We start from the raw sequence: 13,821 nt of genomic DNA on the forward strand, positions 1-13,821 counted from the left end.
TCCAGGTGTGCTCTTTCAGAATCTAGGCCAGTGGTCCCCAACCTTTTTTGGCCATGCCCCACCTAAGCATCTCTAAAATCCTGATGCCCTCCCTGTGACATATAATTCTTATTATTCAAAAAGTGAACTCCTATTCACGTGGAGGAAGCCTAAAAGGCCATTAACTTGGTCTAAACAAGCTTCCAAAGAACATGGCATCCATGAAAGAGAAAAATAAAGAATGAAAGGACAGTTGAAGTACTGAGGAAGAAATCACTAAGAAATTGTTTAAAAATAATAATAACATGAAGTGATATAAAAAATAGCAAAGTTTCAAGACATAATAATAGAGAACTGAAATGCATGGATATGTCACAACATGTAAATTTATATTCTGTATATGAGGACCCTAGGACCATAAAAAATGCAAAAAATTGCCCTAACCGGTTTGGCTCAGTGGATAGAGCATTGACCTGCAGACTCAGAAGTCCCAGGTTCAATTCCGGTCAAGGGCATGTACCTTGGTTGCGGGCACATCCCCAGTAGGGAGTGTGCAGGAGGCAGCTGATCGATGTTTCTCTCTCATCAATGTTTCTAACTCTCTATCCCTCTCCCTTCCTCTCTGTAAAAAATCAATAAAATATATTTTAAAAATGCAAAAAAAAATCACTGTGAATAACTCATTCTCAAATTGCACCCCCCCCCCTTAAAAATCAAATTGCCCTGCTGTGGGGCATGTACCCCACGTTGGGAACCACTGATCTAGTCTCTACTGATTGGTCAGCTCAAGGGCAGGGGGTCACTAATCAATGCAGCTGGTCCTGAGGTCAGCATTACTTGTCTGGTTTTGCTGCTTTTCTGGGCCTGGAGCTAAAATACAACTGAGGCCTCGATGTTATCTCTAGGGAGGAAAGGTCAAGGGGTCTAGACTGAATGACCAACGATATGACAGGTCAGGAGGTCCAAACCATGTGACCAGTGATATGCTGGTGAGGAAAGGTCACCCTGGGACAAGGTCCCACCCTACAATTGTCCATTACTAAGCATCTGGGGCTTTCTACCTTAGTGACCTGTACCTGGCTCATCATCCTTGCTCTGCTCATGTCTGTCTAACTGCTTACCACACTTCAATTAAGCATTTCACAAACATCTACATGAGACTTTAGCTATTAAAAACTTAGGACTTGCCCTGACCGGTTTGGCTCAGTGGATAGAACATGGGCCTGCAGACTCAAGGGTCCCAGGTTTGATTCTGGTCAAGGGCATGTACCTTGATTGTAGGCACATCCCCAGTGGGGAGTGTACAGGAGGCAGCTGATCTATGTTTCTCTCTCATCGATGTTTCTAACTATCCCTCTCCCTTCCTCTCTGTAAAAGATCAATAAAATATATATTTTTTTAAAAATGGAAAAAAAAGAGAAAAAAAAACTTAGGACTTCATTAGTGAAAGGGTGAGGACTACGCCCTCCATCCTGCTCCAGGGTAAGGGCTACGCCCTCCATCTTACCTTGGCCATGTGCTCGGCAAGGCTTCTTCCCAGAAGCCCAAGCCTCTGCTAGCCACACTCAGGACTTCTTTAAACTAACCAATGACAATCAAGGGAAGTCGCCATAGATATGACCACATCCTGTGTAACAAGACACCGACTTGGGCCTGGCCAATCGGCAGGGCCCACAGTCCTTTCTCCTCCCCTTATTCCAACCCCCCTATAAAACCTCTCTCCACACAGAGTTCTCTCTCTCTGCCACTTGGCTTGCCATTGCGTCAGTGAGTGTGGTTGGGGAGCTGAACTAGTTCGAATAAAGAGTCTTTGCTTTTGCATAGGACACGGCTGGCTCCCTGGTGTGGTCTATTGGGGATCTTGAAATCTGGGCATAACATTTAGCATAAGAATTGTACTTTGACATAAGTCATGTTCATGTTCTCTTACCAAAATTTTTAAAACTAATGGTCTATGGGAACATAGTTGCTGTATAATTACTGTTTTCTGATTAATTTGCACAGTTAATTTGGGGGCTTACTTTTCTCTTATCTGATCTTAGATGAATGAACCAGCTTGCAATAAAAAAAAAAAAAATGTTGTATAAGTTAGTTGCTTCAAAGCATTTTGCTCAAGGCCCTGGATGGGTACTCAGTTGTGTTATGGGTTAGCTCAGTGAGATAGACCACCGACTCAGAATTTAAATTTAAGAGCCTTTATTAAGCTGGCCAGCTGACCACAGCCCGTACCTTCCCCCTCTGGGAAGCCTTGTAGCATGGGGCAGAGACTAAGGGTGCAGTATGATCCTTTATAGCAAAACAGTGTTAAAAAATACAAAGCATTTCATTAGCTGTTCCTTAGAAGGTCACAGAAAGTTCATAAGCACGAAGGGGAGGTAAACAAAGTCACACCTGGCTGGATTTAATCATAACACATTGTTTTTCTAAGACAATTTAGCAATTTTTCTCTGCCACGGTTCCTGACCCTGACACAATCGGTAACCTTTTCCAGGCCGCAGTCCCTCCCCCTCCCACATTCCATAACCCTTCCATGTCGCAGTCCCTCACCCTAGCGCAAGTTGGTTAGAGCATCATCCCAATACACTAAGGTAGTGGGTTCACCCTCAATCAGGGCACATACAAGAATCAACCAACGAATGTATAAATAAGTGGAACCTTTGCAGGTGAAATTGAGTTTCTTTCATGGAGCTGCAAGGTCAGCATTCCAGAGACCCACATATAGGAAGATGTGCTCTAGTTGTAAGATTTATTTGGGTAGAAATAGAAGGCTGCCCCAGTTTCCAATGTCTCTTCTTTGTCCATCCTGTGGTGAAAGAAGTGCAACTTGTCTTCATTAGGCCCAGAAACAGGGCCAGTGTCCAGACCAGCCATGGGCAAACTACAGCCCGCGGGCCGGATCCGGCCCGTTTGAAATGAATAAAACTGAAAAAAAAAAGACCGTACCCTTTTATGTAATGATGTTTACTTTGAATTTATATTAGTTCACACAAACACTCCATCCATGCTTTTGTTCCGGCCCTCCGGTCCAGTTTAAGAACCCATTGTGGCCCTCGAGTCAAAAAGTTTGCCCACCCCTGGTCCAGACACTTTGGTGCCATATTAAAACTTAGTCTGTTCAGCCCGTCCCCATCTGGGTAGTTTAGTCTGTCCTGGCTGCAATCTGGCTGGCTGTGCCCAGGCCCACACTTGGAGTCCATGTGGCTGCTGGCCTTACAGCTGCTAGACCCACAGGGCTGCTGGGAGACAGAATGGGCAAATGAACTGGGCACGCACACATTACTGAGAGAGAGAGAGCCTCTTTGTCAAGCTTGATTTATAGTATCTCGTGCTTGGGAAGGACTAGGTGCCCTTTCAAACTAACCAATTTCCCTATCATCCATGGGCTTCTGCTGGTTCCTCCCCCTAACCAATCCATTTTCCAGATCTCCAGGGGGTGGAGGGGGGCGGGGGTGGGGGGCTTTATCCAATCCATCCTTCTCCCAGGCTACACTGACAGGCCTCTATGGTTGTCATCTTGGTTGCTACTATGCATCGCACAGCAGAGGAATGTCCTCTTTATTCTTCTATCCCTCCCCCTGGGGAGTGTGTGAAGCTGTAGCTTCCTAGTAAAGCAAGTCCAATATTGAGTGCAGTTTCCCAGTTTATCAGGCTTTTTATAAAAAATATATTTTTATTGATTTTATTTTTTAGAAAGAGGGGAAGGGAGAGAGAGGTGGAAAGATAAACGTCGATGTGAGAGTGATCCTCTGCCTTCTGCAGGCCCCCTACCCAGGATGCAGCCTGCAACCTGGGCATGTGCAGGAACCGAACCAGCAATCTTTTGGTACACGGGAATGTACCCAACCAACTGAGCCACACCAGCCTGCTATTATGCTTCTTAATGTCTGATTCCCTTTACTCTTTTCCTTTATTAATATCTACCTATCTAGCAAATCAATGTTTCTCTCTCTCTCTCTAAAATAAAATTTTTTAAAAAGAGGATAGGACCTCTGGCCTTGAATAAACATTAGCTATTTAAACATTTGTGTCATAGGATATTTCCCTATATCTCCTTTGATTCTCCACCACAATTTAACAATATGGTAGCCATTAGTCACATGTTACTTGAATTGTGATTAGTGTACCTGAGAAACTAAATTTTTAATTTAATTTTTTTTATTTATTTTTTTAATATATTTTATTGATTTTTTTACAGAGAGGAAGGGAGAGAGATAGAGAGTTAGAAACATCGATCAGCCGCCTCCTGCACATCTCCTACTGGGGATGTGCCCACAACCAAGGTACATGCCCTTGACCGGAATCGAACCTCGGACCTTTCAGTCCACAGGCCGACGCTCTATCCACTGAGCCAAACCGGTTTCGGCTTAATTTTATTTTTATAAAAATTTAAAATTGATTATCAATTATTGGAAAACTTTTAAGCATGATTGGAACAACTTGGGTATGTGAACCTACTTTTTCAACTGTAAATTTTTTGAAATCTAAGTAGAGATTAGAGTATTCCAATGAAAATGTAGATTAATTGAGATGTGCTGTAAGTACACAATACACACTGAATTTCCAAGACCTGGTGTGAAAAAGGAATGTGAAATCTCATTAAAATTTTTAAATATTAATTGCATGTTAAAATTACAATATTTTGCATATATTATGTTAAATAATGTATGTTATTAAAATTAATTTCACCTTCCTTTTTACTTTTTAAATATGGACACTAGAAATTTTTCAATTATATATGTAGCTCACTTTCCTGTTGGAGAGTACTGACTTAGAATTACTGTGCCTAAAGCAAAAAACACCCAACCGGAAAAGCAAAATGAAAAAAGAATCCAAAAATGCGAGGATAGCGTAAGGAGCCTCTGGGACAGCTTCAAGCGTACCAACATCAGAATTATAGGGGTGCCAGAAGATGAGAGAGAGCAAGATATTGAAAACCTATTTGAAGAAATAATGACAGAAAACTTCCCCCACCTGGTGAAAGAAATGGACTTACAGGTCCAAGAAGCGCGGAGAACCCCAAACAAAAGGAATCCAAAGAGGACCACACCAAGACACATCATAATTAAAATGCCAAGAGCAAAAGATAAAGAGAGAATCTTAAAAACAGCAAGAGAAAGAAACTCAGTTACCTACAAGGGAATACCCATACGACTGTCAGCTGATTTCTCAACAGAAACTTTGCAGGCCAGAAGGGAGTGGCAAGAAATATTCAAAGTGATGAATACCAAGAACCTACAACCAAGATTACTTTATCCAGCAAAGCTATCATTCAGAATTGAAGGTCAGATAAAGTGCTTCACAGATAAGGAAAAGCTAAAGGAGTTCATCACCACCAAACCAGGATTATATAAAATGCTGAAAGGTATCCTTTAAGAAGAGGAAGAGGAAGAGGAAGAAAAAGGTAAAGATACAAATTATGAACAACAAATATGCATCTATCAACAAGTGAATCTAAGAATCAAGTGAATAAATAATCTGATGAACAGAATGAACTGTTGATTATAATAGAATCAGGGACATAGAAAGGGGATGGACTGACTATTCTTGGGGGGGAAAGGGGTGTGGGAGATTCGGGAAGAGACTGGACAAAAATCGTGCACCTATGGATGAGGGCAGTGGGTGAGGAGTGAGGGCGGAGGGTGGGGCGGGAACTGGGAGGAGGAGAGTTATGGGGGGAAAAAAAGAGGAACAAATGTAATAATCTGAACAATAAAGATTTAATTAAAAGAAAAAAAAATTAAAAAGAATAAAAAAATAAATAAAAAAAAGAATTACTGTGCCTATGCTTTATAGTTATTTGTTAAAGGACAATATGGTGGTTATATATGTGGAGTTATATATGAATATATGTAGAGCTACATGTGTATGTATGTATGCCACATAGTAGCCAGCCTCCAAGATTCCCCTCAAAGATCCTAGGTCCCGGATTTCACACCCTGGTATAGTCCCCTCCCACATTGTACCAGGATGGTCTGTGTGTCCACAAGAATACAACACAAGTGATGGATGTCACTTATGAGAATGAGTGACCAGCTATAGAAGATCAAGTCTTCTGTCATGGGATCTCTCTCTCCCTCATCACTTGCTGTAGGGCCGTGGTCAGCAAACTGCAGCTCGCGAGCCACATGCGGCTCTTTGGCCCCTTGAGTATGGCTCTTCCTAAGACTTAGGAGTACCCTAATTAAGTTAATAACAATGTGCCTACCTATATAGTTTAAGTTTAAAAAATTTGGCTCTCAAAAGAAATTTCAGTTATTGTACTGTTGATATTTGGCTCTGTTGACTAATGAGTGTGCCGACCACTGCTCTAGGGGAAGTCAGCTAGTATGACATGAGGTTACTCAGGCAGCCTATGGAAAGCCATGTGGCCAGCAAGAAACTGAGCTTCCCAACAACTACAGTAGTGAGCTTGGGAGCAGATCCTCCCCAAGTTGTGCCTTCAAATGACTGCAACCCCAACTGATAGTATGATGGCAACTTAATGAGAAACTAAGCTAAGGCCATCCAGCAAGGCTGCTCCTGGAATCCTGACCCGCAGGAAATGAGATAATAAATGATGTCATTTTAAGCTGCTGAGTTTGGGTCATCTGTTACGTAGCAGTAATAACTAATACATAATCTTAAGGCACTAAGAGGTTCACTGTACTGTACTTTATAATGGCCAAAACGACAACAACAACAAACACAAATGTCCTAGAGGAGGGGAATTGTTAAGTAAATTTATGGCATATTTACTCAGTGGAATAATATTCAGTTATTAAAAATGTTGGACTGGCTTCATCCTCAGGAATGAAAGTGGACAGTGGAAGCCCACGTGCAGCTTCAAGGAACTACTCAAAAGGAGTAACACCAGCAACTGCTGGCCAGGGACCACTTCTATGAAAATACCGTGTAAACTTACTAACCATCCGCTGTCTCGTTTCTGTCTCCCTTGTCTGTTCCTCTTTCCTTTGCGTGTCCTCGTAGAGAGTTCCACCAGGGCACCAGTGGCCCTTTCCCATTTGGCCGCCTCCACTGCCTGAGCTCCTTGAGGCAGGGGCTTACCTAAAACGCGGCTGGAGCGAAGTGTGAATGCCAGTGAACTTTGAATGATAAAACATGCATTTTCCACTTAAGTGTTTTTAAAGCAGAATGCAAAATTGTAGATAGGGTGGCTCAGTTGGTTGGAGTGTCACCTCCTACACCAAAAGGTTGGGGTTCGATTCCTAGTCAGAGAGCATACCTACGGTTCGAATTCCATCCCCGGTTAGGGCACCTACAGAAGGCAACCGATCGATGTTTCTCTCTCTAAAATCAATAGAAACATATCCTCCAGTGAGGATTAAAAAAAAGTGTTATTTTTATAGCTGTTATTCTTGGACACACAAATAAATCAACGTGTATATTCAAAAAATGTTTATTTCTGAGAGGTAAAATGGTTATGGTAAACTTATTCCTTATCTAAATATTAACATTTATATATATTAGAGTATGCTGTTTAGTTGTAGACTATGTTTTGAAAGTATTTTTATATGTACAATAAAAATGCACCTTTTTATTTTGTATAAAGTTTGTTTGTTTTTTAATCTTGGGATTTTTTTAGAGAGAGCGGAAGGGAAAGGGAGAAAGAGAAACATGATCCAACTGAGGACCCAACCTGAAACCTGGGCATGTGCCCTGACTGGAATTGAACCGGTGACCTTCCAGTGCATGGGTAGATACTCACACTGGCCAGGGCTTTAAAAAATCTTTTTAAAATACTGTAAGATGAGGAGATTTTAAAAATCGACATTATTAGCACAAGATTCATGTTAATCTTTACTCATGTAAATAGTACAAAATACTGCCTAATTAGTGTGGTTGGTAAATTTTTGGTACTTTTATTTTTCTCTGTTATTGTAAACCATGCATAAGATGCTTGCCGACTAGCAGTGCAGAATTCTCAGAGCTTCAACAGCTGGCATCTGCTTACTCTCTTAAAAACAAACAAACAAAAAAAACCAAACAAACAAAAAAAACAACAAGCCATTTTAGCCTAATCTACCTCAAATGTGTTCATGTAAATGGAGGGCCAGCTATTGACCTGTATTCTTTTCAGCTCCAGATTGGTCCACATGGTTTATGAAACAAATACAGATGTCTAGACAGTGAACTACCTCCCCTTTTTTTTCTTTGCTGTGTCTGTCAGGGAGAAGAATGGCTTGCACAAGGGTCAGTCACCCATACTCACTTCCTTTTCTTGGGCCCACAGAACTGTCACAAGCTGTGGTGGATGCGGGAGCAGTTCCTCTGTTAGTGCTTTGTATCCAGGAGCCAGAAATTGCTTTGAAAAGGATTGCTGCTTCGGACCTCAGTGATATTTCGAAGCATTCGCCAGAGCTGGCACAGACAGTAGTGGATGCAGGAGCTATTGCTCACTTAGCTCAGATGATTCTGAACCCGGATGCTAAATTGAAGGTAGTTAAAAATAAGTTAAAAAACAGGCTTCTGTTAATCTAAGAAAATGGAAAATGTGTACAGATTCATGTATTTTCAAAAATAATTTGTAAATTATCATTGAAAACAGATATGACTATGTTATGTGTTTGGTCTTTTCACATGTGAAAAATATGCTGTAAGGATTACATAATAAAGACATGACTGGGGAAAATCTGTGCAGTGCTAAAAAGTAGAAGTAGCATCAGTATTAACATTAATCACTAAAATAAGGAATCACAAAATCATTGAATCTCAGAGTGGGAAGGCACCTAAAGGTTTTCTAGCTCACCACTGTATTTGTTTATTGTGAAAATTGTCATATACTTATGTTTATCTTTTTTATAGGTTTCTAAATCTGATTTTCAGTTAATAGTCTCCAATTATACTTTTATATGCTAATAGTTAGTTATAGCTTTAATATTTTAAAATTGTTAATGTAAACTAAGAAATAGAAAGTTCTTTGAAATATTGATGGCATCATGCCAAACATAAGATGTTCATTTTGCCTGATTTTTTTTAACATATTTTATTGATTTTTTTACAGGGAGGAAGAGAGAGGGAGAGAGTGTGAAACATCGATGAGAGAGAAACATCGACCAGCTGCCTCCTGCACACCGCCCACTGGGGATGTGCCCGCAACTAAGGTGCATGCCCTTGACCGGAATCGAACCTGGGACTTTTCAGTCTGCAGGCCGGCACTCTATCCACTGAGCCAAACCGGTCAGGGCTGCCTGATTTTTTTTGTACTGTATTACAGTTTAAGTATTACATAATTAAGAAATAGTATTTATCCAGAGGTCATATTCTTGATCATCTGTGATAGAGATTTAAATAGACCACAGAAAACTATGACATTTAATGTGGAAATTAGGGAATTCAAGAAATTGAATATTTAGATTTAAGACTAGGATGTGAATGTCTCAAGACTCAGAAATCTTATGTTGTGTTACATATGTAGTTGTTTTTTCTTTTTATAAAGGAATTTGTATTAAGCTGCTTAAATTATATCTGATCTCTGCAGTGGACTCTATGTAATGCTTTGTTTCATTTTGGTTTTTGCTCAATAGCGTCAGGTCCTTTCAGCTCTCAGTCAGATTGCAAAACATTCTGTGGATCTGGCTGAAATGGTGGTTGAAGCAGAGATTTTTCCAGTTGTACTTACCTGCCTGAAGGACAAAGATGAGTATGTGAAGAAAAATGCTTCTACTTTAATTCGAGAGATTGCAAAGCATACACCCGAGGTAAAAAAACAAAACAAAACAAAACCCAGGTGCTGCGCCACGTGGTTTGGTCAGGGCAGGGCTGCTCATTGTGAGCACGTGCAGTTTGCACTAGATAATTCTTTGCTGTGGGTGGCTGTCCTGTCCTTTCACTAAAATTGAAAGTCCTCATTCTTTATTTCACCTAACATTTTCACTTGCTTGAAAATTTTTATAATTGAAGTGTAATAATCAGCTAGTAACCACTGTTTGCAAAGGGGGATAATTAGGCTAAGATATTTCAAGTCTGAAATTGTCAATCAGCATTCAATGAGTAATCTGCTTCATACTCACTAATTGCGATTGGGGCTTTCAGTAGTTAGCAAGTTAGGAACTAGCCCTAGACTTATTAGTGTCTGGGTGAGAAATTTTGACATCCATTAGAATAGGTATGAAAGTTGTGCCATCGGTGCATGAAAATTGAAGCACAGCATAAACTCCACAGAGTGACTATATTTGTACATTCAAAATTGGATTAATTATAGATCAATGGAACAGAACAGAGAACCCAGAAATTGACCCAAGCCACTATGCTCAATTAATATTTAACAAAGGAGATAAGAGTATACATTGAAGCAGAGACAGTCTCTTCAATAAATGGTGTTGGGAAAATTGGACAGACACATGCAAAAAAAAAAAATGAAACTAGACCACCAGCTTACACTATACACAAGAATAAACTCAAAATGGATAAAAGACTTAAATGTAAGACATGAAACCATAAAAGTCCTAAAAGAAACTATAGGCACCAAAATCTCAGACATCTCTCATAGCAATATGTTTACCGATACATCTCCTAGGATAATGGAAATTAAGGAGAAAATAAATGGGACTACATGAAATAAGTGGACTTACAGAAAGCTAAGAAACACATGAAAAAATGCTCAAAGTCACTAATCATCCCGAGAGATGCAAATCAAAACAACAATGAGGTAACATCTCTCACCTGTCAGACTGGCTATCATCAACAAATCAACCAACGACAAGTGTTGGAGAGGTTGTGGAGAAAAGGAAACCCTCGTGCACTTCTGGTGGGAATGCAGACTGGTGCCGCCACTGTGGAAGACAGTATGGAGTTTCCTCAAGAAATTAGAAATGGAACTCCCATTTGACTCAGTCATCTCACTTCTAGGAATATATCCTAAGAAACCTGAAACACTCATCAGAAAGAATATATGCACCCCTATGTTCATAGCAGCACAATTTATAATAGTTAAGACTTGGTAACTGCCTAAGTGCCCATCAGCAAATGAGTGGATAAAAACACTATGGTACGTTTACACAATGGAATACTACTCAGCAATAAAAAAGAAAGAATTCTCACCATTTGCAACAGCATGGATGGACCTGGAGAGTATTATGCTAAGCGAAATAAGCCAAACAGAGAAAGATAAGTATCACATGATCTCACTCATATGTGGACTCTAATGAACCAAATAAACTGATGATCAAAAATAGACCCAGAGTCATAGAAGCATGAACAGACTGTTGAACCTCAAAGGAAAGTCAGGGGAGGGTGAGTGGAAGAGATCAGCCAATGAACGTGTATGCATATATGCATAACCCATAGACACAGAAAATCGGGTGGTGAGGGCTTGGGGGCGGGGAGGGGGGGGGAGGTAAGAGGTGGGCTGGAAGAGGTTAATGGGGGGAAAAAGACCTATGTAATATTTTCAACAATAAAGATTAAAAGAAAAAAAATCAATGGAAAAATATCCTTGGGTGAGGATTGACCAAAAAAATGGATTATTTTATTTGTATGCTTTTAATAAGTATAGTAATTTCATTAAATCATATTTCAAATTTTACCAGGTGTTTTCAGGTCCTAAGTAAAAATGTTTGACAATAGTAATGTTTAAAGATCATCTTACGCTTTACAGTCACCTTCCTTTCCCCCAGCTCTCGCAGCTGATAGTGAACGCGGGAGGAGTCGCGGCCGTGATTGACTGCATTGGGTCTTGCAAAGGAAACATACGGCTGCCTGGCATCATGATGCTTGGTTACGTGGCGGCTCATTCTGAGAACCTGGCGATGGCGGTGATCATTAGCAAGGTTTGTTCTTGCTTGGTTTTCTTCTAGTTATTGCAGTGAGATATTCTAAGACAGACCATAGTAATACTCTCCCACCGATTATAAAATGTAACTGACCAGAGAGAAAGAAACCTGGAGAATTATTCAGGGTTCATCAGTAAGTTTCCAAAAGCAGTGCTTGAAGTAAGGTTTACTTTTTGGCAGTTTAAAGTTTTATTCAGTATTTAATATCTACAAAATATCAATGCCTTGAGTATTAGTGTTACCTTTATTGACATATTCAGTGTATTTGTATCCTGAAGGATTGACTATATATTTACAAACATGTGAAGCATACTTTGACTAAAGGCTATTGTTATAAATTACATGCCCAGTGGTCATGCTCCCCTTATCTTCCATTTGGGCAGATGACAATGGCTAGGACATCCCTTTTTATCCATTTTCCTTCAGCTTTCATGAACTAATTTCTCTTTTTAGATGTAGGCAATTCAGAGCACATATCAGATAGTGATGTTTTGTGTCTTTGCGCTACGAATTTGGCCTCATTTCAATTTACAAGTTGGTATTAACACACCATACAGTGTAGCCCTGGAACATAATAAGTGTCCAGAAATATTGATTAAATTAATAATTATTGATCTCCTGAGAAACGCTTCAGAGACTGTGTGCTTACAGTGTCTCCAGCAACACTCTAGGGTGCGGGTTTCTTATCAGCATAGAAAACCTACTGCTGTATGTTAAACAGAAGTGTGGATATTTTTTTTATCCCTTGCAAATCCTCAGAATAAAAGGGAGCCTCAGATCTTTATTTTCAACCTATTCCTTGATAACTTTTTGCTTAACTCACTTTTTACCCTACGCTTTTCCTCTTGTTCTTCTATTACCAAAAACTATGACAGTGACGAGAACAGGAGCGCTGCTTTCTGAAGGGTCACTGCGGGGTATCGCTGGGATTTCTGATTCTTGGTTCTTTTGTGAATCACAGAAAGCTTAAATATTCTCAGAATGAGGAAAGCAGCAGCAATTGCTTTTGTTTCCTGTATTTCCTCCCCAAACCAACCAGGAGGCGCCCTGACTCCCCCGCCCCTTTGGTCCAGGGCTGCTGCGGGCCTCTCCCACCTCGCTGTCGCTCAGTTAGTTGAAGGTATCCATTGAGAGAAACCGCACAGCTATGTGTCGTTCTTCTTCCTGCATAGGACTCTAAGGACTAATAGCAGCGCTTCACATGTAAATAATGCTTCATAACTGTCAAAGCACATTCATGCTTCTTATCTCGTTAGCCATCCATAACAACTGAGGCTGGGGCGGAGGAGGCTGACCTCCTTTCCTCCTGCTGCTTCAGTCTTGATATGTCCCAGAGCCTGGGCGTTCTAGAAGGTTGCCTCATTCTGAAGACAGGTCTGACCTATTGTACTGGCAGATAGGCATTTTTAGCTGGAAAAAGAGAAGCCAATGAAGAAATATGGCAGGTCTCTTGAGGAAATTGGTCTTAATAATCAAATTTAAAGGCACAGAGGGGAAAAGTGTACATGATCATCTGGATTTTGCTATGGTAGCATGATACTGTGACATTGACTTTAGTGGTACTAAATTTAAGGTGATAATTATTGCCAGTATAGTCTCAAATTAGTTAGAAAGTTATTCCTATACAGAATCTGGAATTGTAATTTGATTTGGCATTTTGATTCTTCCTTAGCTATAGAAACAGATGAATTTGAGGCCTTTTAGTTAATTCTGTTTTGATTATTTAGATAAAACTGAAGCCTGAAATGCAAAATGCAAGCACGCACTATTTGTGTAACAAGAGTAATAATTTCTACTTTGACATTCAGTCATGTTAAAATGGGCAAAACTATCACTTAAAAGTTGACCAAGCCCTGGTTGAGCATCATCCCGTACACCACAAGGTCACCAGTCAATTCCTGCTCAGGGCACATGCCTGGGCTGAGGGCTTAATCCCCAGCACGGCATGCAGGAGGCAGCCAGTCTATGATTCCTCTGTCACATGGAAGTTTCTCTCTCTCTCTCTCTCTCTCTCTCTCTCTCTCTCTCTCTCTCTCTCTCTCCCCCCTCTCTTCTCCTCTCCTCTCCCCTC

General features: G+C 40.4%; 1 protein-coding gene across 4 annotated transcripts in view; it reads left to right on the top strand.

The window, feature by feature from the left end:
• LOC308519567 (sperm-associated antigen 6) overlaps positions 1-13,821 on the top strand; it is a gene marked incomplete at its 5' end in the record, with an annotated part of 65,312 nt that overhangs the window by 36,333 nt on the left and 15,158 nt on the right. For all 4 annotated transcript variants that reach the window (XM_081091592.1, XM_081091595.1, XM_081091593.1 and 1 more), the window contains 3 exons: positions 8,210-8,415; positions 9,504-9,677; positions 11,595-11,747. In XM_081091592.1, the coding sequence (XP_080947718.1) occupies positions 8,210-8,415; positions 9,504-9,677; positions 11,595-11,747 (533 nt within the window). The remainder of the gene's footprint in view (positions 1-8,209; positions 8,416-9,503; positions 9,678-11,594; positions 11,748-13,821) is intronic.

Source organism: Myotis nattereri (genome assembly GCF_964212035.1).
Source record: "Myotis nattereri genome assembly, chromosome: 1".
In the NCBI taxonomy this organism is placed as follows: Eukaryota; Metazoa; Chordata; class Mammalia; order Chiroptera; family Vespertilionidae; genus Myotis; species Myotis nattereri.